Here is a 25983-nt window from a genome sequence, read left to right as displayed (position 1 = left end):
CTGCTAACGCACTACTCAAAGGGACTCCTATCCACCTTAACCTCAACAATATCACTAAAGCATATCTTGAATGTCAATTAAACTACATCAATTTGAAAGGTGAGCTCTACAATGTAAGAGGGAAACTGGTCAAAATGACACAGCCCTAACTCTCTCTATTCCCTAATCCGAGCAGTCTATGGAACACTGGGGAACTTATAATCATTTCAGATGTTCCAATTTAATGTCTTCTGCTTCTGTCTTCTGTGAAGCCACTGGAGCTTTGGTCAATTGAATTGATTATACTAATTTAGATAATTGCAGGGGAAATAATAACTTCTGCAAAGTTCTTGCCTGTTGAAAATATGGTTTCTTTGAATACAACATATTTGTTGCATCACAGAGTTGGAAGGGAACTTCAAGGTTCCCCCTGGGGATAGGGGTTATTGTTTTGTCACAACTTGCCTGTTGCAGTGTGGGGCAGGTTGACAAATGTTTTGAATGCAATAAATGAACAATTAAATGAAGTTTGGGAAGCTTAACACAGGTCCCACCAAATGTGACATAGGTTTCAAACAGAAATTCTCTTCTTGTAAAATAGACAATTTCAAATAGCGCTATTAGTGTTATTACTACTATTTTAATTTATTACTAAAAGTAAGATTTGAAGGGATTTGAAGAATGCTTCAGAATCTGTTATAGACAGTAAACTGTCATCTATGACCACTGCAGTCTGCACCTGATGTCTTTATTGTCTGGCTCTCCCTCTGCTAACAGCCTTTAACATCTGTAACTTCCTTAGGAATCCACCCAATTCCCTGCATTGAGTAAGGCCGTGAGGTTTTTGGGAAGCGGTGATCACTGCTTGCCGTGGTGAAGGGGCTTGAATAACTCAGAGAAGCTATGAACTATGCCGAACAGGGTACTCAAGATGAACAGGTCATAGTGGAGAGTTTTGACCAAACGTGATCCACCTAGAGGAGGAACTGGCAAGCCACTCCAGTATCCCTGCCAAGAAAACTCCATGGACAAAAACAACAGGCATATAAAAGTTATGACACTGGAAGATGAGCCCCTCAGGTCGGAAGGCGTCCAACATGCTACTGAGGAAGAGCGGAGGACAAGTACAATTAGATTCAGAGCTGATGAAGCGGCTGGGCCAAAGCCGAAAGGACACTCAGTTGCGGATATGCCTGGAAGTGAAAGGAAAGTCCAATGCTGTAAAGAAAAATACCAAACTGCGGGAGGCAGTGGAAGACAGAAGTGCCTGGTATGCTCTGGTCCACGGGGTCACGAAGAGTCGGACACGACTAAACAAATAATTGAAAGAAACAGCAAGAAACACATTCAATTGAACACAGTCAATATGTGTTCCCAATTTATTTACTAATTTATTGACTTTCATCACAAAACAATCAAAGGGCAGGTCACAACAGGGCACTACTATCCATAAAAACCAATCAATAAAATTAAGCAGAATTTTTTAAAAAACAGCATATTGAGGAAACATGAAGCACTTATCTATTCACATTGTGTGAATAGGAACATATTGTAACTTAATTTTGGTGTAGGCCAGATCTTGAGCCACTGGTTAGTAATAAAGACACTTCAACTAGTCTCATGGTTACAACATTGCAGCTTCTAGTCTTCCTGGAGTTTATTCTATTTATACTAGAGCTCTAACATCAACTGTAATTTTCTGAAAAACTCTTCCACAGTAATATACATGTTTTCTATTCCTGTTTCCAACTTCTTGGCCAATCAAGGAACAAAGAGTTCATATATCTTACTTGCACTGAATTGCATATCCTGTTAACATTTTAGCCCCTTGGTAAGAACTGCATCTATTTTCATGGGTTTTCTTTCTTTCGTTTTAAAACCACTATGCAAAACCACAGTACAAAAACTGTTGTAATTAGTCCCTGCTTATTTACACATCTATGATGATTATGTGTAGAATACCAAGAAAAAAAATGGAAGCATAAGCCCTTCTATTATTTATAGCTTTCTTCGGATCAGTTGATCTTTGTTGTTCAACTCAGGCTTCAGTAAAATGATGTAGCATTTAGGGAAAAATATGCAACACAGTAGCCCAGCACTGGAAGCCAAGATGGAGAAGATCTCCACAGCCACCATGTATTTTCCTCTGGTGCTCAGGTATGTAGGAACAAAGGAGAGCCAAACACTGCAAAAGACCAACATACTGAAAGTGATGAACCTGGCTTCATTAAAACTGTCAGGTAACCTCCTGGCTAGGAAAGCTACAGTGAAGCTGAGAAAGGCCAGGAAGCCCAAGTAGCCCAGGACACAATAAAACATGATGCTTGAGCCTTCATTACATAGCAATATAATTTCTTCAGTCATTGAGTATGTGTCCACATCTGGGAACGGTGCAGAGGTTGCCAGCCACAGTGTACAGATCCCTATTTGAATTTTGGAGCAGGAAAGGATAATGGAATATGTTAGCCTTTGTCCCAACCATGTCCTCATCCTGGATCCTGGTTTGGTAGCCATGAATGCCAAAACCACAGATATGGTTTTGGCCAAGATGCTAGAGAGGGCGACAGAGAATATTATACCAAAAGCAGTTTGTCGGAGAAGGCAGTTTACCACATTAGGCCTTCCGAGGAACATCAAGGAGCAGAGGAAACACAGGAGGAGGGAGATGAGGAGAATGTAGGTGAGGCTTCTGTTGTTGGCCTTGACTATGGCAGTGTCCTGGTATTTGATGAAGATGCCAAACACCAGCACTGTAATCAGCGCTAACAAAACTGCAGAGAAATTTAGAACAATAGCCAAAGTGTCATCAGTAGCCAGGAAGTTTGGAATCTTAGGAATGCAATTATCCTTTCCTTTGTTTGTATATTGGTCATCTGGACAAGGGACACAAGTTTCCATGTCTAGAGAGAAAAGGAACAGCAATTTACATGCATGGGAAATTGTTCTCATCATAGCTGTCTTAGAAGAAGTCCACCTAACATTGATGCAAATAATTGAGACTATGCTTTCTCAAGGGAACTTGCTTGGGATCTCTATGTGAAATACCTCTAGGTCTCTGCATTTCTAAGGAGATAGAGATCTACCAGATGAATCCAAATTGGGGGTATGGAACTTTGGGGGCTTTAAGGACTTCCTTAGAGAAGCTCACAACAGATGCCTAAAAAGGGTCCTTTGTATTTAAAAGGGTTCTTCCAGAACTTATTCATAATAACCAAAAACACACACAAAAACCCCCTCAATATTACTAATGAAACTTTTTTTACATTTTGCAGACAACAGATCTTGCAATCATCACATCAGAGTTACCTGGGAATTTGCTGGTGCTAAAAATGTTTTACCTGGGTTTCTACATATTTTTTATTCAAGATGTTTAACAAGAATTATTCATAAAACTTTTGTATGTAAATAACGAAAACTATATATTATACCCAGTGCTTTTTTCTGGGGGGGGGGGTGCAGGGGTACACGTACCCCTAAACATTTTGTGAACCTAAGTTTGGCCTCCTTGAGGGGCAGTATTTCACTATGTGTAGGAAAATGAAAGTACCCCTAAACATTTTTTTAGGGGGGGGAGGACTGATTATACCATTATTTGAAGATAACCCCCAGCTTACTTTGGGGGGAGGAATGTATTCTTTGATATATATTTACATGACAAGTCCTACCAATCTCATTTGAAAACATCCCATCTGGACATGGAGCACAATCATAACAGCAAGATTTCTCCCCCTCTTTTTTTTTCTTATGGTAGCCAGGATGGCAGTTGTCATTACATACTGAAAGAGGTGGTACCTATCCAAAGGGAAATTGATTATTAAGAAAATGTTCAGGAAATTGAACTTATATCAGTAAAAAGCACCAATAAATGAAAGTGCAAATGACGTGGAATAAAATATGCTCAAGAGAACACGTGCCAGAATCACTTGATGAAATACCTACTAGATCAAGCATCTTGAACACTAAAGAAGATTATTATATTATATTATATTATATTATATTATATTATATTATATTATATTATATTATATTATATTATATTATATTATATTATATTATATTATTATTGGATACTCCTATGCACACACTTTAAAAGGCCATGGATCATTAATAGCCAAAAGCTTGGTTGAAGAGGAATGTTTTTATTTGGCACCCAAATATATATAAAAATGGTGTCAGGCGAGCCTCCCTGGGGACTGAATTCCACAAATCGGGAGCCACCACAGTAAACACCTGTTCTCATGTTTTCACCCTCCAGACCTCTATGTAGTGGGCACACAAATAAAGGACTCAGATGATGATTGGAATATTGTAGTACCTAGTTAAGGTAAAGTTAAAGGACCCTGGGATGGTTAAGTCCAGTCAAAGGCGACTATGGGGTTGTGGTGCTCATCTGGCTTTCAGTCCAAGGGAGCCAGCATTTGTCCACAGACAGCTTTCTGGGTCATGTGGCCAGCATGACTAACCCACTTCTGGCACAATGGGACACCGTAACGGAAGCCAGAGCACACAGAAACACTGTTTCCCTTCCCGACACAGCGGCACCTACCGTATTTTTCTGTCTATAAGACGCCCCCATGCATAAGATGCCCCTTATTTTGGGGGACTCCAATTTAAAAAATGGGGGGAGATACTATTCGTGTATTAGACGAGCCCAGGTTTTGAACATTATTTTAGAGTAAAAAAAACCATAGTATTATACATGGAATAGTATGGCATTTATCTACTTGCAGTGGTGTACTTTCGAACTGCTAGGTTGGCAGAAGCTGGGACAGAGCAATGGGAGCTCACCCCATCACTGGGATTTTAACTGGCAAGCCCAAGAGGCTCAGTGGTTTAGACCACAGCGCCACCCGCGTCCCCATTGTACCTACACTTAGCCCAGCAAATAGTACAACTTGTAAAACATCTGATCTAATGTCACTACCTAGAACAGGTGTGGGAAACTTTTTACCCTCCAGATGTTGCTGAACTACAACTCCTAACAGCCTCAGCAGTTACGACCGATGGCCAGGGATGATAGGAGCTGTATTTCAGCAACATCTAAAGTATGAAAGTTTTTCCATGCCAGAAACAGAATGACTTGAACTAGACGTTTCTAAACTTAATAAAGTGTAATTTACACTGCTTTCCATAGTTAGAATTTCTCCCTTCCATACAAATGTTTCAGGATATAACATTAATAAAAATAATACAGATGGGAAATAATTTAATGGAATAGCTAAAGCAGGATGTAGCAAGCCATTTGAATGTTGATTGTTAACTCACAATTTAAAGTTTATCAGTATTTGCTTTCAAAATAATTATTTCACATTTGAAAGGACTGTAAAAGAAAACCTTGCAATCAATAAGAAAAACTTAAAACTTTTCTTGGCTGTCTTGACTGGTTATATTAAAAATGAATGTAATAACAGAAATTTTAATTTCTGTATTAAAAGGCAATTGTCTCTGTTCCATATATTATTTTGAAGATGTTAGAAATTGTTGATATTGTTATGAGTTTGGGGTGTTAAGGTGGGTGCCAGACCCCTCTAATCCCTGGGTCCAACAAGTGTTAGAATTTAATCAAGGTTTCTAAGTCTTGGAATTGCCAGGCTAGCCTCCTGGTGTGGTGATAGCTTGGATGATGAACCATTAAGAGGGGTTAAGGGGCTTGGCGCAAGGTGGCAAATGGGTGGGGTTTTCTCCCTCAATAGATAAAGCCAGAGTTTAGAGTACAGAGTTTGGAGGAATGATTTGACCTAGAAGTAAAGCAGCAAAATGCAGAGAGACAGAGAAATATTTCAGAGCAATGTTTGATTTCACTGAAGGTTCAGGTTGTATATATGTGTAAGTAAACCATATCTCTTAAAGACACCATAGTCTCTGCTGTGCTGCATTTCCAAAGGAAACACCACCCCTGGAACCCCTGGAATCTCACACCGCTCAAACTTTGGGGTGGCATGTAACACTGGTGTTAGAATCTAGATTTGTGTTTCTGGAGAAGAGCCTGTGAGCAAAGAGTCCTGATTCTAAATGGAGGGAGGAACGGGAACACACCTGGAACAGATAAAGCATCAAAGATAGCAACAGATGGAGCAGCAGTTTGCTGAAATGAAGTCCTCTCAATGGGTTTGCTAGATCAACAGCTGCAAGTGGTGAAGACTGACCTAGAAGCCTGGTTGTGAGACTTCAATAAGGGGATCAAGAGGATAGAAGCCTAGCTAGCCTTGACTCTAAGGTATCTGAGTCACTAGCTGAAACCCTAATGGCTTTGGCTAATTTGGCCAACAGGCTCGCAACAGCACAGAGTGGGGTGCTCTGGATTCAGTGTGGGGTGCACAGCACCTGGTCTTTTCCCAACTGTATGGCACAGGGTGCTTGGTATGGCCTGCTCCCAACCATGCCATGTCACAAGCACTTGTTGCATGCCACACATGTGACGTCACACACGTGCCTTGCATGCGTGCAACATCGGGCCCCCTTTTCAATGCAAGATGACAATGCTGCATTCCTCAGTTTCTTTAACACACTTTTATCAATTTGTCAACAGTTCAAATGTATGCAATATATTAATCAATTTTGCCTTTTTCTTTGTTACATCTACAGACACCCGGCATAGGTGCTCCGGCATTCAAAGCGACCGTGTGAGTGGGGGCAGGGCTACCCGTGCACAGGGGCGCATCCCAGGGGGGCATCACCCATGGCAAGTGTCCCGGGGGGCGGGGCAGGGCAGTGATGTCACCCCCCTCAGGGATGACACCTGGGGTGGACCACACCCACTGCACCCCCTTTCTCTGCCAGTGTACATCTATAGATGTCTCATTTTATTGTATGATCATGAATATCGATACTTGAGAGGCAGTGTGGTTCTTTCCCTACCTGAGTCAAGTTCCAGTGCCATTTGATTCTGTCCTCATAAATGGAAAACTCTTTGCCTGGAGGAGCCTGAGGATCCAGCTTCCCCACTTTGACCCTGATGTAGGATCTATTTGGGAAAGTCACCAAGTTTCTAATGTCAAATCCACCTACTAATTCCCCATGTTTGTTAAATGTAATTTCATCTCCAGCACTGTTGTTGAATGACATCCTCTGGAGGAATGAGTGGAGCTAGAGAGAGAAAGGGAGAGTTCTAATAAAAAATCTATGAAGTGTTGTAATATTATCATTAAGGTGGTTCAGGTAACTTTCCTAGATAGATTTGAATTCACTTTCTTGGTTGGGAGTGGGGAAATTCACAATGAAGGTTTATTCAACGTTCAGTTGCAGATATGGGAAGAGAGTGGTAAATCGCCGAATTAGTGGAAATTCAGGTTTTTGAATGTGCTGCCCCAGAGAGTACCGTATTTTTCATCCCATAGGATGCTCCGTCCCATAGGACGCACCTAGTCTTTTGGGGGAAAATAAAGGAAATTCCGCCCCCTTTATTTCCCCCCCCCCAAAGCAGGTCGGGGAAACCGAACCAGGTCGAGGAACAGCGGGATGGCGGCGCTGCGCCTTCCTGCTGTCCCCCGAGCTTGTGGGGCTGGCCGATGTCTGCCCGGTGCGAGGGGCGCTCTGCTTCAGGGCACCCTGCCCGCCGGGCGGCAGGCTGCTATCCGCAGCATGGGGAGCCCTGTGGGGAACTCCTGCAGGGCTCCCCACGCTGCGGATGTCTGTCCGGCGGGTGGGGCGCTCTGCTTCAGGGCGCCCCGCCCACCAGGCGGCAGGCTGCTATCCACAGCGTGGAGAGCCCTGCGGGGAACTCCCGCAGGGCTGCCTAGGCTGTGGAGGTGTCCCCGAAGCGCCGGAGCTCTGCTTTCAGCGCACCCAGCGCTCTGGGAAGCAGGCTACTATCCGCAGCCTAGACAGCCCTGCGGGAACTCCTGCAGGGCTGCCTAGGCTGTGGATGTCTTCCTGAAGCCTGGAGAGCGAGAGGGGTCGGTGCGCACCGACCCCTCTCGCTCTCCAAGCTTCAGCGAAAGCCTGCATTCACCCCATAGGACGCACCCAGATTTCCCCTTCATTTTTGGAGGGGGAAAAGTGCATCCTATAGGGCGAAAAATACGGTATATTTTCTTCAAATACATTCTAGACATTCTTTGAACAAATAAATCTACATTATATGCATACTTGTATTCATTAAGTGCACCTCTTGAGGTGACAAATTCCAAAATTTGCTCATTTTAATGTCAATATGCCATATACAAAGGCATCAATAGTAATAGGTGAGAATTCAGTATTGCATGCAAACTGAACAGTCTGCCACAGGTAACTTTACCTTCCAAGCTTCAACAGTCTGAGGAGATGGTCGGCCACTGGTCTCAGTTGTTCTGTAGTTGGCTCTGGATGAGTACTTGATATGTAAGGCATGTGCCAGAGCATATGCAGCGGTGTAGATACTGTAGCTGTGGCCAGTAATACTCATTGCAAAATAAGGGGCAGGAAGGCTCTCCAGCATCTCCTCTCCTGTACATGTGTATGTGTCGTCTATTTGCTCCATAGCGTTTGGAAATCTACACTTGAATGCTTGCTCCCAGAAAGTATGGATAAAACCATCTTCATTTGCCCAGGAAGGACGTACATTCTGAAGAAATTCTTGGAAGCCGGGCAGATCATTTGAGTGAATTGCAAAGGACAGAGCACCATGAAGCTCTTGCATTTCAGCATAAAACAAATTGTGAAGCTTAGAGAATGTGAATTCAATTTGGGCTGTTGTAATCCACACTTTTGCTGCAGATACCTTCTCCTGATATTCAGGATGCATTACTTGAAGTATTCTAGTTCCTTCTATTGCATATGGTAACCATGAAATAGAAGAGGTTTCTCCATATATAATAACTGTATCAGCTTTGCTTACCGCAAAAGCTGGGAAAAGCCCCTGTGTTTCCGAGACTACTTTACGTTCAATAAAATAGGTATGCAAATTGGTACCAATTCGACGTATGAATGCTAAACAGATTTTATTCTGCAGAAGCATCGGCTCTATGGTCTGCAAAAAATGTCCTCCGGCTTCATCATCTATAGCCATCAGACCTACCCATTTCCATCTGAAATACACAAGTAACTCAACAATCCCTTGATACTGAAGGGCTTCATTGGGGACCATGCGATAAAAAGAAGGGAACCTCAACTGATCATTCAATTCTGGTTGAAATGAACCATATGAAATCTAAAAAGGAAGAAGAAAAAAGGAAGAGGGCATTTCAGCATGGAAAGAGGCATTCCTCATATTGTTTAAAACCTTGTCACATACTCTCTAATATCTCAAGGTTAGTGATGGGAACCTCTGACCTGTGTTCTAATTTGGTCTGGCTGACCTCCTAATTTGTCTACAAAGTAGTTTTCGCTAAGCCACTCATGGAAAGAATTAATATCCTAGTGGTGCTGATGACTTTAGACAATCAACAATCGAGGCACTCTTGCCCCTCTGAAAACCTAAGGCCACTCATGAAAAAGATCTGGGTGTGAGGAAGTTAGTAACTCATACAGTAGCCTGACAGTAACACCAAAAGTATGCAGTGGAATTCATAAGTATATTACTACCACCTAATGAAACACCAAAGAAATACAATAGGGATTGCATCTGACATAACCTGAGGTTTTGGTTTGAAAAGGCATTCTTTTCTCAAGAAGGAGGCCCCACCAAAATTCTGAAGGAAAAGCGACCAAACAGTCAAATTATTGCACATGAATATTCAAATTACTACACGAAAGGGAGAGATTTCCATTGTTTGGATACTCAAATCCTACCTGTGGAATCTTGTAAAGACCTAAGATGTCTGCCATGTTTGAGGAGGTCTCATAGCTTAGTCCTCCGATGACTCCAATTACATTTTCCTGGATGCCACATTTGTAGTTGGGTACAAAGTTATGAGAGTTAAAGATCAGATCCTGAGTGTTGCAGTAGGTCATCTTTGAGTCACAATAGCTGTCATAGATGTGGAACCCGAGTGTGACATTGGGCAAGATATTGGGATTCTCATTGATCTCTTCAACAGCGAACACCAAGGCTAGGATATGCTGGTAGAGCTTTGTCACCATGCTGCAAATAAATTAACTGGATAATTAAACAGTGTACATAGTTATTTTAATACCATTTTCTTCTAGATTTCAGATATGCAGCTGTCGAACTATAAAGAAGGGGCACAACCAGCATAATCATTCAGTAAGTCTGGTTGGCAAGAACTATGCCATGAACATCAACAGCGCCACAGATGTGTGATTCTGTGTTTGGAATCATTGCCACTTTCCAAAACATCCTAAAACTTCATCATCTTCATACCTATCTGTTCAGCTTTGCCAGCTTCCTTTTTAAAGTTTCAAAGCCAGTTTTGAGCCCAGCCTATCTAGCTCAGCATTTTCTACACTGGTAACTGGTAATGTTTCAGAGTGGGGTCTTTGTCAGCACTACCTGCAAGTGCCAAGCTGTTCCCTATAGACAGACAGTGCTGATCCCTTTATTAAGCTGTTTTGTAACACAGATGGTCCCCAAAACAAACCCCGCTTTAATGAATTCTTTTCTATACTCTAGTATATCCCTTTTTCAGCAATGTTGGACATATAGTGCAAAATAAAATCAATGTAGATTTATCCAACAATATTCGTGTGGAGGTCCATTTATGCAATGAAACTTCTCCTTCCTTTCCTCTTTCTGTGTGCCTTTGAAATCTTCCCTGGGGTCAGGGGAAGTCCTCTAGCCTTCTGGGAGCATGTTTTGAGGGGAGGTTGCAAATGAGAGAAGTGGAAAATTCCAATGTGCAAGTGGGAATCTGCTATTGAGCAGCAGTTTGAGAAGAAACTGCATTTTTCTTCACATATCTTGGGGGCTTCTTTCCAGAAGACCATTTAGTAAAGAAAGCATGAAAAAGAAGAACAAATTTTCTTCTTTCTGTTTTGCTGCTTTGGTTCTTAGATTCTCTTTCTAGAAAGGAATAAGTGAAAACCCATTCCCTTCTAGAATGCTTTTATGAGATTTTCTTTTGGTCCCATAGCAGATTCTTTTTCCAGTAGCTGTTGGCATTTGGTTATTTTTAAAAGTGAATATAATTATGAAATAAATCAAGGGACTTAAGGGCTGTCTTTTCCAATGCAAAGTATATCTTTCCTGCAGATAAAGATAATATGATAGAATGCTTCAGATCTTGAATTTCTGCTCAAATTGAATTACAATAGGTTGATGTTCCCAAAGGTTCAAATGGCAATATGAGCATAGTCTTTAAAATCAAAGAAACATGTTGCCAATAATATAAATGTAAAGAATCATTGAAACACTCACACCCCAACACACATGCACAGCACACTTTCATAGAGGGAAACCGTTCCTCTAAAGGTTCCTCTAAAGGTGAGATAATCAGTTCTCGGCAAGGTTGCTTCATGAATAAAACTTCAGGTAAAATGTAACAGATAAAATATGTCATCCCACCAATGAGATCACCTGGCTCCTACCACTCATGTGCAACACATACAGGCTTCTTTCTGGTGCAGCTAATGCTATGCACTCTCCCGCTCTGTCATTCATCTGATCTTGCTCCCTCCCTTCTTGCATGGTTTTCTACCTGAAAAAGGCTGCCGTCAGCCAGCAAAGAGGAAGGAAGGAGGGAAAGAAGGAAGGAAGGAAGGAAGGAAGGAAGGAAGGAAGGAAGGGGGCAAATGCTGGCTGTTCAGATATTTGAATCTGCAGAGTGTATAGAGAAGTTTGGACATAATTCTTTACATTCGAATCAGTGAATTTACACAGAGAGCAGGCAGATAATGGGAGCTGTGTGTCGTCTTTTTCAAAGAAATCAAGGAAACATGAATTCATAGAGGCAGTCAACTATAGAAACATAAAACACCACACACACACACACACACACACACACACACACACACACTGTAGTTTTATAGAAGGAAACAATTTCTTACAAAGGGTCTTCAATCAGTACTGGGGATGGTTGCTCTTCAAATGACATTTCAGGGAAAATGTAATGGATAAAAGATGTCATCCCACCAATGAGGAGATCACCTGGCTTATACCACTCATTTGGAACATGCAAAGGTTTCTTTCTGTTGCAGCTAATACTATGCACTTTGCACACCATGTTTGGAAGCAAAAGAAGAAAAATCACCATCCTGATGGCAAGCTTCCATCCACACATGAAATCTCCCACGTCTCTCAGTTTACCATATTATTACTGCTATTGACCTGATCTGTGCAAGATGGTTTGAGTGGCAGCTGGCTCTGCCAACACTCTACTCAAAGGGACATCTACCCCACCCCTTATCCTTAACCGCAACAATATCACAAAAGCATACACTGAATGACAATAAAGATACAACAATTTGAAACTTCAGCACTACAACAAAAGAGGGAAACAGATCAAATCATAGAGTTCTGCCTCTCCCTAGTTCTTAATCTTAGCTGTTTATGGAACACTGGGGTGTTTATAATCAATTCAGACTTTCAAGTTATTTTTTTTCTTCCTACTACCTTCTGTGAAGCCACTGGGGCTTTGATCACTTGAACTAATTATAATGATTTTGATAATACAAGGAAGGTAATAAATTGTGCAGTGTTTTATCCTGCTGAAAATATGTTTGCTTCAACACTGCTGAAGCAAACATTTTTTTATATATCTTAGAGTTGGAAGGGAACTCAGAGTTCATCTGGTCCAAGAGACCTGCCACTGTGGGAAACCCATAGCCACCAAAACCTGGAGAATTTTCTCAATAAATTCTTAGTAATGAGCAGAATCCAACCCTATCTGAGCTAGAAACTCATTTGTTTTTAAAAGTTGAATCCTGAACTTATAAGAGAATTGCATTCAAAAAAAATGTCCTCTTTATGACTAGAATTTGCTGGAGGATTCTTTGCCTTCTAAGCCATGGGTCACCAATGGGGTACTGGTGGGCACACTTATGCCCAGGGACGCCCTGATTCTGTGTTGTTTTTGTCACAAAAGGCGACCCATCTAGAAATGCATGAACTCTGAAAGGAAGCATACAGGGAAGATAACATATTTGTAAATATCTGTTGGTGGTTGAGTTACATGTTTCTATTGTGTGCTAAGTTAATATATATATGTAACAAAACAGAAGCCAAAACAAACCAATTGCAGTGTAACAGAAAGTAACAGAAGAAAATCTGAATGGATGTTGGAACACATTGAGTCATGTTCATACATCACTCCTGCAAAGTTAAGCATGTGAGAAAGACTGAGGTGTCCCACAGCATTTTCTAACCCCTGGATGTGAGAAATGTGTAGAAAACTGATTATTTATGCCTCAGGCAACAGGTGGAATGGAATGCCAGTAGAATATATGTCTTCCTCAGCTGGAGGGTGGGCATATTTATTGTGGGCTATATGTGATCTGACCATTGAGGATGGATGCCTTTGTGGCCTGGCAGGATGATAGATGATGTGTTGAACTCTTCTGGCAGGGTGTGTTTTGGAAGAAGGATATTGGAGAAGGTGGTTGTTGGATGACCTGTCTTAGTAACTGAGGAGAGAGGTAGGCATAGCAGACAGGTAGGTACTTGCACTCTGTTAAGCTTGCACTTATACCCTGTATTAACGGACTCTCTACCACTGTCCATTGGTTCTCCTGTTGGTCCATGATAAAACCATGCTGACCCATGATTTGATTATGTATGAATGGACCAACCTGTTATGTATCATTGAAATTTCGCTGGAGAAGCTGGTCAAGCCAGATATGACTCAGCTCTGTTCTCCTGTGTATTCTGTGCAACTTCAGCCCAGTATTGAAGGCTTTTTGCTATGATCCATGGAAGTTCACTTCCCATCCCTTGGAATCTGCTTTCTTTGAACAGAACTTTAGGGCCTACATCTGGTTTTGGGCCAAACAGACAAGATATGGTACATTCTGTTGTTCAGGAGCCTCCCCAACCAAGCTGTCTAAAGTTGTTTTGGTTGTTATAATTGGAGAAACCTAGAAAAGGAGTGTCAGCAATCAGTGACTAGATGGTCATCTTTCCTCTCCAGAAGTCTGAGACTTAGACTAGATCCTAAACCAGTTCAGCTTGGACATGTGACCAAACAATACAATACAGAGAACCATTTAAAATGGTGCATTTAGGCAAAATGAGCCCTAAAATGTGACTGAGTTTTTGCACCACCAACAAAAAACACCACCCACAGATGGAGAAATAGGACATAAGTTTAGGAAAATAAGACCCTGAAAACCCCCCAGCGTTGATGGATTGGCTCATCCCTAGCTAACTGCCCTCTTGATTCTTGCTCATCTAGTCTTATTAAATCTTGCTGCAGGGAGTGGCTGGGTGGGTCCTGATGACAATGGTTTTGTGTGTAACATGCTCCCACTCCTTGATGCCTCAAGGACTTTTGATACAATTGGCCATGTTATTCCTCTCAGTCAGCACTATGAAATTGGGACTGAGAACAACATATTGCAAAGGCTCTGCTCCTATATATTGGGCCATTTTCAGAGATTAGCATCAAGACGCTACTGCCCAGAATCAGGACATTTCTCCCATGGTCTTCTACAGTGGTCTACACATGCTATTTAACATCTATATGAAGAAACCTCCCCCCCCCCCCGCCACCATGTGCCAGTCAATACATTACAATATCTTGTGGGGTTATCACCTTCCAAGCTGAGAAGGGTGATAGCTCATGAGTCTCAAAATTCTAGAACAATCATAAACCATTTCTTTACTGCATTAGTTTCTTGAGATGTGTGCATTGCATTGTATGGCCCTTTGGGGGAGTTTGTTCTGAAATAGTCGGCTGGTAATCTTTTTTCATTTTTTGTGTGCTTTTTATTATATCATAATAAATACCTGTAAACCACTTTGACATTTATTCTGAAATTGAGATATACACTTAATATACACTTAATTTTATAAAGAAATAAAGAAATTCCCCATGCTCTCTAGATCCTGGCATGGTGCTGAGATCCTCTCACTGTTCCCCAAATACAGTAAGAAATACAGAACATGAGGTGTCGTGTGGGCTGAAGTACATAGAAGCCTCTAGCACTGAAAATGGGATTAGAAGAAAAATGCTATTATCTTTCTAAGGTATATAAGAAAATTATTCATTTTAATTAGAAACAACAACTTATAGTGTGGAAAGATGTTAGAGTATGTTCGTCACTAAAATGTCCTGTTGCTGATATTGATCATAAGAGGAGGGAAAATGAATTGTACTGTTGACATTTCTATCCAAAGCATTTTCCCATTTCCTCATTTATTATTAAATTGGAGTCATTGTTGGTTTCAGGGCCGCCTCAGGTCCCAGCTCACAAGAGACCAACACCAAGTCCACTTTACTTACAAAAGTCTTTATTGAAGTACATTGTTTGTTCCACAGCCGAGGCGCGCAGCCCCACGTCTGTTACGCTTAGACCGCTGAAGTCCCCTCTGAATCAGTCCCGCCTCCACACCAGTTTAAGAGGCTTCTGCTGGTCCACCTCTTCCTGTCCTTCCTTTTCCGCAGGGTCTTTCTGCCCCCCTGGGTTCCTTCCCTCCTGCTTTCCCCTGACGCTGAGTCCCCAGACCCCTGCTCCCCCCTCCTCCGTGCTTTGGGACCAGGCTCCTCCTCCGGGCTCTCCGCATTTCCGCGCGCCTCCACATTTGAACTTGGCGCGCGTTCGCTACCTCTGACCTTCCTCTTGACAGCTACACTACTCTCTGTACTACTCTCCGCCCCCTCCGGCAGGACGTCTTGCCCCGATCTCCTTCCCCTCTCTGCTTCCTGCTCTGCTTCGTCTGTCACACTGGGAACTCCACCCTCTTCACTCCGTTCCGGCGGGGAAGCCGGCCCCGATCTCCAACTCCCACTCGGGGTTTCCCTGCTGCTCCCCTGCTCTTGACAAGTCCCCCCTGTGGCTCCCCTTGGCCTGACCAGGGGCGCCCCCTTTTGGGAATCCTCTGATTCACTTGAAAGACTCATGGAAACCCTCAAGTCATTGTCATCCTCCTCCTCCTCGTTCCGGGATTCTTCCCCCTCGCTGTCAGTCTCCTCCCTCATCTGTGCCTCTCTCCCTGAACCCCTGACAGTTGGTCATCCTAAATTTCCCTGCTCTTACTTCTGCCATTGTGCAGCAGTAGAATGGATCAAATTAGAAAGTCCTACTACATCAGAAAGCAGTTCTTCCTGAAAATTTGAGTGGTCTAATAATGGACAGATGGCCTTTGGTGGTAGTAGACACCCCTTCATTACAAGTTTTTTAAGCAGAAGATGGATACCCAGCTTTTGTAGCAATGCATTTTGTAGCAGTGCATTTTGCATATCTTCAGGGGAGATGGAGTTGATGACCTTTTAGGTAGCTACCAAATGGTTGATTCTATGATCTGCCAAATATGTTTGCTTCAGCAGTTTTGCTACTGATTTATAATGGCATCCAAAAACATAACAAAAGTTATTTCCCCCTCTATAATCAATTATAGTGGAAGACAGAAGTGCCTGGCATGCTCTGGTCCATGGGGACACGAAGAGTCGGACACGACTAAACGACTAAACAACAACATAATTATCAAAATCACTATAATCAATTCAGCTGCTCAAAGCTCCAGTAGATTTCCAAAATAGAATAAGAAAACAAAATACTAAAAGCAAATCTGAAATGGTTATAAGTAAAACCCTTGTTCCATTAACAGCTAAGTTGGGGGGGGGGGGAGAGGTAGGTCTCTGTCATTTTTGTCATTCTGCCCTCTCTCTGTGTAGAGGAAAATTCAAGATTCTGTTTTCAATTAGAATTCAATATACACTTTTAAACAGTTGAGTTTAATGATAAGTTGGAAACGTGTCCATTTGAGAAGTACATTCCCAGATTCTGCTGCCACCCAAGCTATCTTTCAACCAGGAGTCTCCTTGTGTGGAGAGAAGTTTGTCATCAGGATGTTGGTGCTTCTGATACTGCTACTTCCAAACATGGTGTGCTATGTGCACACCATTAAGTGCACCAGAAATAATCCTGAAGATGTTCCACATGAGTGGCACCATTCGGCTGATCTCCTAATTGGTGGGATCCTGTCTCACATCTCAAACCCAGTGCTCTCCAACATTTTCTTCAACCAACACCCTTCTCATGCCCTTATCAAGTACCCAGTGTAAGCAAACACTTTTTTCCCTTTTAGTGTTTTTTTTTAAAAATATTTGTATGAATCACTAAGTACTACTTTAATTTGGGGAAAATAATGAAAGTAAACTTTTTAAAGAAATATGAAAACATGAGAAAATGATGTGCTCAATCAATTGCAATTGGGCTGTGGTTCGACTGGCAATTGGATATGTGGAAATATTAATGTCCTATGATTGAATAGCTCTCTACCTGGCTATAGCATAGGTGCTGTGTCTGCCCATATTTTCACCCATCCAAACATATTTATCCTATATAGTTCTCTAATTCAGGGGTGGACCCATTTAGCACTAAGCCAAATTTCATGCACATGACAAGGAAGAGGAACATATGACGTTGTCTTATACTGAGACAGACTAATGGTCCATCTATCCCGGTATTTTCTGCACTGCATACAATGAGTGGTAGTGGCTCTCCAGGGTTTCAGACAAAGGGCACTCCCATCCCAACTTGGAAATGCCAAGGGTTGAATCTGGGACCTTCTGCATGCAAAGTGGATGCTGTACCACTGGCCTTCGTCCCATGAGGCAAGGCGAGGTGTTCACCTCAGGTGGCAGGATCCACAGGGTCGGCAGATCTGCCCTCCAAGGGATGCATCGCTCAGTTCTGCTGCTGCTGCCACAATGGTAGAGACAGATGGGATATGTTCCTTGGAGGCTGCATTTGCGACCTCTTTCACAATCCCCCCTTGAAGCTGCCACCAAAACAGCTTCTTGGTGAATAGGAAGTGCTGCTGGTCTCTACCCACACTTGTTCCCAATGTAGCTCTTCACTCCCACCTTCTTTCCTGGCTTGCCTCAGGTGCCAAAATGTATTGGGCTGGCTCTACCCTTGACCATAAAAATAGGAGAAAGGGAGGTGGGTGAAAGCAGTGGCAGGGAGGGATGGACGGACGGACGGAAGCGAGTGGTAGAGAGAGGAAACAGGATGGCAGAAGGAAATGGTGCATCCTGCATTATTTTGACTCTGGCCCTCCATACCCCAGTCCACCCAAAGATTACCCTTAAGGGAACACATTCCCTACTCCTGCAGTCTACTTGAAAATGGCACATTTTTCCAGATACTATTTGTTGTGATCTCCATTTTAAGGGTTGTACTATGGAACAGAAATGCTTAGATTAAAGCATTCTAGAGCAGATCAAGTTATGGACAATTCGTATCGATAATAGAATTGTGCCAATTTATTCTGTGTGTGTTGTTGTTCTTTTTTAAACTATGCTCCATCAATTGATGAGACAATAAATGGCATCCCAAAATTATCAAAGTGTTTCAGCAACAGTCGTTATGCATAACTGAAACTGTTTAAGTAATGAAGAACAAACTGGACAAAACCACCAAAACTGAAATGCAGTTCCAGAAAATATTTTATCAATTCTGAATCCGTGTCTCCATAATGTATGTGTTCTGACACATTTAAAAATATGAGAGCTGAAGTCAGATCCAAACATTTACAACCTTCCTCCACTCTTTCTAGGCATGGACCAAACTTTAAAGCAGGCTTAGGCAAATTTGCCCCTCCAGATGTTTTGGGACTACAACTCCCATCATCCTTGACAACTGGTCCTGTTAGCTAGGGATGATGGGAGTTGTAGTCCTAAAACATCTGGAGGGTCAAGTTTGCCTATGCCTGCTTTAAAGCTCCATGTCCAAGTACCATTAGTTGTCGTCATCGTCATCATAGTATTTTGCTCCAGAGCATACCCTGAATCAACCTTTTCTCCAATTTAGCACTAAAAAGTGGGTGTTCATGGGGGAAGCTCTGGGGCAAAAAAAAATAAAAAAATTATTGGACATGGGGAACATGTGGATCTATGCCTGGAAAGAGCTAGGCAAAAAGTAAGTATGGGTAAGCCCTTACCTGGTGTACAAGTCTAAAGGAACAATGCAGTGAAAGGTTATCACAGCGCATTTTCTTTCTTTCCTAAAGGGTTTGGCTAATGACTAACCTTGCTGGCTGTGCCCTCTCCTTAATAGACTGCTGAATCTCTCTGGTCTAGAAAGGACCAGTACTGTTCACTGTATGATTCTGCCATGAAATAGTAAGTCACTTTATTTGCAGCATGGTGACCAAGTTCTACCAGCACATCCTTGCTCTGGTTTTTGCCATTGATGAGATCAATGAAAATCCATGGATCTTGCCCAATGTCACCCTTGGCTTCCACATCTATGACAGCTATACTGATTCAAGGAAGACTTACCGCACCACTCTGGACCTACTCTTTAAATCACGTCAGTTTTTCCCTAACTACAAATGTGGCATTCAGGAAAATGTAATAGGAGTAATTGGGGGACTTAGTTCTGACACCTCTTCATGCATGGCAGACATCTTGAGTCTTTACAAGATTCCGCAGGTAGGATCTGAAGATTGTTACGATCAGGCTTTCCTCTCATCGCCCCCACAATTCCTTTTTCCATTCTTTCCAGCAGTGTTTCCATGAATCATAAAGCATAATGGCGAAAAGTAAAATTAACTGAAATATGTGGAATTGCCTTTGGGTCTATCAAATAATGTGCATGAAATGGGTGGGGGTGTAAAAGAATTTTGTTTAATTCATTTAGAGGCGAATTGCTTCAAATGTGATAGAAGGAGATGGGTTATCAGCTTTTGGCAATTACAACAGCATCTTCACAAAAATCCCAGAACCACAAACCCTCAAGACCCCCACTTGTATAATTACTGATTTTTCACTCAGTCAGTCTATTAGAGAGATTTTCTCTTTAGGTTAAAGAGACTGCCTTATCTGCCAGTCCACTGCCACCCAGTGGCGTAGCGTGGGTTGTCAGCACCCAGGGCAAGGCAAGTAATTTGTGCCCCCTAACCCGTGGATTTGCGCCCCCTAACCCATGGATTTGCGCCCCCTAACCTGTGGATTTGCCCTAACCCCAGATGTTGTGCCCGGTGCGGCCGGCCCCCCCTGCACCCCCCCTGCACCCCCCACGCTACGCCACTGCTGCCACCCCCACTCTCTCTGCCCCTCTACACACACACACACATACAGTGGTACCTCAGGTTACAGATGCTTCAGGTTACAGACTCCGCTAACCCAGAAATAGTACCTCAGGTTAAAAACTTTGCTTCAGGATGCGAACAGAAATCATGCTCTGGCAGTGCAGCAGCAGGAGGAGGCCCCATTGGCTTCAGGTTAAGAACGGACCTCCAGAACAAATTAAGTTTTTAACCCGAGGTACCACTGTACACACATGATTGCATGTAATGGGCAATCACTGGATATTGCAAGTCCCATCCCGTCTCAAAGACAAGGCCACGCTCCATGAACCAATACAAAACAGCTGCAGTCACATACACGTTTTCTTGAGAGTGAGTCATGTTGAACTTAAAGAGGCTAACTTCCAAAAACAGGCATTATAAATTATAACAGTTTTCTAAATGTTGGGTGCTCATTAAAATTATTCTTTATATCAAAGAGTTTACCAGGCGGTTAGTGCAAACAATCTTTTGACCAGCCTGTTACAATTCCTGCTTCCAACTCTCTCTCTCTCAGATACATACGGCATTTAAAAAAACATTTCATGTATCTTATGAAGTAGACTGTAGTACATGAAAACTTCAGCCAGCATACATTTGTTAGTCTTCAGTTGGAGTGTGTGAAAGTCACTTAGGGATCTATACTTTAAGGTTGTACCATGATGCTTACCAAAATTGGGGGGGGGGTGTTAAACAGTACAGCAGACCCACAATTTATGCATATTTAACTTGTGTGCATTCAGCTACATATGCTTGGCAAATTTATTTATTTTTAAGTGGGGCAGGAATCCAGAGGGTTGGGAAATTTGGCAATCCCATCTGCCATTTTATCCAATAATTAGCTCCTGTTCCGACCCTAATATATCTGTTGCTGTTGTTCTTAAAGATTTCATATGGCTCATTTGAACCAGCAATGAATGATCCAAACAAGTTCCATTCCTTTTACCGCATGGTCCCCAGTGAAGCCCTCCAGTACAGGGGAATTGTCCAGTTACTTCTACACTTCAAATGGAAATGGGTCGGGCTGTATGTGATAGATAATGAAGGTGGGGAACAATTCTTGCAGACCATGGAGCCTATGCTTTTGCACAATGGAATATGTTCAGCATTCATAGAAAGAGCTCAAACACATGTGCGCTTCTCTGATAACATAGAAGAAATGTTTACTTACATAAAGGGTATTTTTCCAACTTTCATGCTGAGCAACGCCAATGCAATTGTTATATATGGAGAAAGTGGAACTATTACATGGTTGGGAGGGATTATAGGGGGAATCAAGGTAAGTCAAATACTGTTTCCTCAAAATAAGAAGATGCTTTCTACAGCAAAAGTGTGGATTACAACAGCCCAAATTGATTTCACATTATATAGCTATCAGACAATTACTAATATGGATAGACAAATGTTCCATGGTGCCATCTCCTTCACAATTCATTCAAAGGAAATTCAAGACTTCCAAGAATTTCTTCAGAATGTAAATCCTTCTTGGTCTGATGAAGATGGCTTTATCAAATATTTCTGGGAAAAAGCATTCGGTTGTTCATGGTCAAACTCCATTATGTCTGCATTAATCCATGGCAGATGTACTGGAGAGGAGATGCTGGAGAGCCTTCCTGCAACTTATTTTGAAATGAGCATGACCGGCCACAGCTACAGCATCTATAACGCTGTGTATGCTTTGGCACATGCCTTAAATATCATGAAATCAACCAGATCAAAACACAATAGAATGGAGGCCAGCGACATATTGTCTCCTCAAAATGTGGAGCCCTGGCAGGTAATGTTTCCTCATTTAATTGTCATTTTCTGAGTGCAGGACAGTGGCCTGTACCCAGTATCTATTATTTGACTAACAGATATTCCTTATGTGACAAAGTCTCTACAAAACATTAATGTCAAGCTCTTGTTTTCTTCATTTTCTGAAACTCCTTCCCTTCCTTGACATACACTGACCTTCTCATTGTCCTTCTCTTTCAACCTAGCTCCACTCATTCCTGCAGAGAATCTCATTCAACAACAGTGTTGGAGATGCAATCACACTGGACGAACATGGAGAATTAGCATCCGGATTTGATATTACAAACTTGGTCACATTCCAAAATAAATCTTACATCAGAGTTAAAGTAGGGAGGCTTGATCCTCTTGGGAAAGACCTCACCATTGATAATGACAGAATTGAATGGCACAGAGGCTTGACTCAGGTAGGGAATTAACTGTGTGCGTCAATGCTGGTGATCACCACTCAAAGTGGAAGGGCAATAAAAAGGAAGAAAACACAAAATGGGAGCACGAGGGATATAAGGGGGGGAGGAATGAATGAATGCATTACAAAATAAATAATTACAGCTGAAATTTATTGGAATACTATATTGTGATGACCGTATAGTTAAAGCCATGGTTTTCCCAGTAGTGATGTATGGAAGTGGGAGCTGGACCATAAAGAAGGCTGACCGCCGAAGAATTGATGCTTTTGAATTATGGTACTGGAGGAGACTCTTGAGAGTCTCATGGACTGCAAGAAGATCAAACGCATCCATTCTTCAGGAAATCAGCCCTGAGTGCTCCCTGGAAGGAGTACCATATTGTGATGACAAATAACACAAGTGGTTTTAATGAGAATGTCATTGAAGAGAAAGCATCATTTTAAGGACTACCTTTATCTACATGTGCAGGTCTATGTTTTGAATTCAGATCTGGAGGTTCTGTTTTCTGGCCTACCATTGAAATTAGCTAAATAATCAGTCACTAGAGAAAGGACCTTATCGGTGATGGCCCCTACTTTATGGAACTACATTCCAAGGAATGTGCATTTCACCTGTGCTGCCCTTCAGAAAAGCTTTGAAAACCCCTATGTTCCAGTTGGCTATTAATTAAGATAATTTCATATAATCATAGGATCATAAAATTGTAGAGTTGGAAGGGAACCTGAGGTCATCTAGTCCAACACCCTGCAACGCAGGAATCTTAGTAGAGCAGAGATTCCTACCACTTAATGTGTCCCACTGTACTTACAGATTTTACCTTCTGCATCACTTGCCCTCCTGTTTGCTGGTAGATAATCTGATATAAGATAATGAAAGATTAATTCCACAAACCTTATTTAACCCTAAACCATCCCTATATATTTGGGCAGGTGCCACCCCTATCAGTATGTAATGACAAGTGCCATCATGGTTATGGGAAGAAGAGAGAGGAGGGTGCTGCTATTCTTGTGCTCCATGTCCAGCTGGGATGGTCTCAAATGAGAAGGGTAAGACATGCAATGTTATAGTACACCAAACTACAGTGGAACCTCGGGTTACGTACCATCCCCCTTATAAACACTTCGGGCAGCGAGCTCCACTAACCCGGAAGTAGATGCTCCTGGTAGTGAACTTTGCCCCGGGATGCGAGCGGAAGTCGGCACAGTGGCAGCAAGAGGCCCCATTAGCAAAGCACACCTCAGGTTAAGAGCGGTTTCATGTTAAGAATGGACCGCCGGAACGAATTAAGTTTGTAACCAGAGATACCACTGTATCTGTATTTGTTGAAGTAAAAAGTGAGGAGCCCTTTTATAACGCTGTTGGCTTTTACTTTGTGCATATTTTTTAACATTCACAAAATGTTTTGTGTTTTTTTTATAATTATCAAATTAAGCATAGTCCTCATTTTTATATAGATACCTTTCCATTGGCTGTTTACTTATAATTGCTTTAAATTATTTTAAGGACAATGTTTTTAGAAGAATGAGTAATGCCTAGTGCCAAGTTCCCAGATAACTGCAATATTAGAGCTCTGAAAGTCAGACTGGATGCCCATGAATTATATAATGCCCCAGAAATAAAACACCAGGAGATGGCAGACTGAAATAACACAAAGCTATCAGCAGTTTTGATTTGGACAGAGGTCAAAATGACTAACACCTTTGTTGACTCCTAAGATTTTGAAATACAGCTAGAATGGTTGTCTCATTTCACTGAACAGAACTTCTTATTTTAAGAAAAACTTTTTTGAACATCAGGAGAAAACCAAATTTCAATCCAGATGTGATACATGACATTTCTGTTTGATGCACGTTGGGCAGAAGAATTTTAAACATGTCATGGGCAAAAACACAAGGTGGGCTTCTTGAAGGCAGTTCTAAAGCTTGAACAACGAACAATGCCTTACATTCCTTTTCAGATGAAGAAACTTGTGTCAGTTGTCCAGAAGACCAATATCCAAACAAAGGCCAGGATCAATGCATTCCTAAGATTCCAAACTTCTTGGCATTTGATGACACTTTAGCCATTCTTTCAACTTTCTTTGCACTTTTGTTATCTCTGATCACAGTTCTGGTGCTGGGAATCTTCATTAAGCACCGGGACACAGCCATAGTCAAAGCTAACAACAGAAGCCTCACCTACATTCTCCTCATCTCCCTCCTCTTCTGTTTTCTCTGCACCTTGATGTTCATTGGAAAGCCTAATGAGGTGACTTGCCTTCTCCGACAAACTGCTTTTGGTATAATATTCTGTGTGTCCATCTCCAGCATCTTGGCCAAAACGGTATCTGTGGTTTTAGCATTCATGGCCACCAAACCAGGATCTAGGATGCGGAAATGGATAGGGAAACAATTGGCTTTTTCCATAATTCTATCCTGCTCCCATATTCAAGTAGGGATTTGTGCTCTTTGGTTGGCAACTTCCCCTCCATTTCCGGATTTAGATTCACACACAATGCTTGACCAAATTGTACTCTTATGTAATGAAGGGTCAGTCACCATGTTCTGCTGTGTCTTAAGCTACATGGGTTTCCTGGCTATTGTCAGCTTCACTGTAGCCTTCCTAGCCAGAAAATTACCTGACAGTTTTAATGAAGCCAAATTCATCACCTTCAGTATGTTGGTGTTTTGCAGTGTTTGGCTCTCCTTTATTCCAACTTACTTGAGCACACAAGGGAAATACATGGTAGCTGTGGAGATCTTCTCCATCTTGACTTCCAGTGCTGGGTTACTGAGTTGTATATTTTTTCCAAAATGCTACATTATTGTGGTGAGGCCTGAGTTGAACAATAAAGGACATCTGATACGAAAAAAGATATAAATGAGAGAATATTTTGTTGCATCCTATGTAAGAATAAATTGCACCAATTTAATGTTTTGTTCTGTGAAAAGCTTGCTCTTTGTTTTAATTGAAATAGACTGTGGGAGAAATTTCAAATTGCCAACATTGACTGCAGACTTCTGCTATTGATCCAAGAACTATACTGCAACAAAGAAATAAGGCTCGGATTAGGTTTAAATTGTTGTATTAATGATGCTTTTAAAATGCCTTAAAGATTGCATTCTGGTTCCCACTCTTTTTAACTTTTATATTAATGATTTTGTGTCATATCTAGGCAATGCAAGCTCCCCTTCTCATGTAATTAGGAGCAAAAAGACCTCAATATCGATATATCCTGATGATTTATTGCTCCTCCCTCATTTCCAATTAGGTCTCTTGGAGGTGTTCATCACATACTGTAAACAGGAAAGTCTATCTATAAATTACTCTAAGACCAAGATTGCGATTTTTGGCATACAGAGTCCTAGGACGTGGGTGGTGCTGTGGTCTAAACCACTGAGCCTCTTGGGCTTGCCGATCAGAAGGTCAGCCATTCAAATTCCCGTGGCAGGGTGAGTTCCTGTTGCTCTGTCCCAGCTCCTGCTAACCTAGCAGTTTGAAAGCATACCAGTGCAAGTAGATAAATAGGTACCGCTGTGGTGGGAAGGTAAACAGCTTCCGTCATTGCTGGGGCAATCAGAATAAGGTCCACTATTTGATTGCTGATTCAGGACCTTAAACTGTGTTTTATATAAGTGACTTTTTATTTTTTTCTGTGTACACCCCAATGTTCTTTTGTTGCTGTGAACGATAGCTGGTGCAAATAAAGTTTCATTTATTCAGCTTCTGTCATGCTGTTCCATTGCTCAAGAAGCAGTTTAGAAATGCTGGCCA

The 25983-nt window shown here is 41.9% G+C and overlaps 2 protein-coding genes across 2 annotated transcripts; one reads left to right on the top strand and one right to left on the bottom strand.

Annotated features, from left to right (window-relative positions):
* Positions 1-1977: 1977 nt before the first annotated feature.
* Positions 1978-12017, bottom strand: LOC114583416 (vomeronasal type-2 receptor 26-like). Its single transcript, XM_077918049.1, has 6 exons — positions 11842-12017; positions 9688-9979; positions 8519-9106; positions 6838-7065; positions 3645-3771; positions 1978-2879 (listed from the first exon to the last, which is right to left on the bottom strand). Exons 1-6 carry the CDS (start codon positions 12015-12017, stop codon positions 1978-1980), a joined length of 2313 nt encoding a protein of 770 aa, XP_077774175.1.
* Positions 12018-19100: 7083 nt separating this feature from the next.
* Positions 19101-25089, top strand: LOC114583417 (vomeronasal type-2 receptor 26-like). The gene is made up of 5 exons (XM_077918048.1): positions 19101-19391; positions 20913-21305; positions 22009-22227; positions 23734-23755; positions 24188-25089. Exons 1-5 carry the CDS (start codon positions 19101-19103, stop codon positions 25087-25089), a joined length of 1827 nt encoding a protein of 608 aa, XP_077774174.1.
* Positions 25090-25983: the final 894 nt, after the last annotated feature.

This window comes from Podarcis muralis, chromosome 13 (genome assembly GCF_964188315.1).
Source record: "Podarcis muralis chromosome 13, rPodMur119.hap1.1, whole genome shotgun sequence".
NCBI lineage: Eukaryota > Metazoa > Chordata > Lepidosauria > Squamata > Lacertidae > Podarcis > Podarcis muralis.
This window is presented reverse-complemented; position numbering and strand designations above follow the sequence as displayed.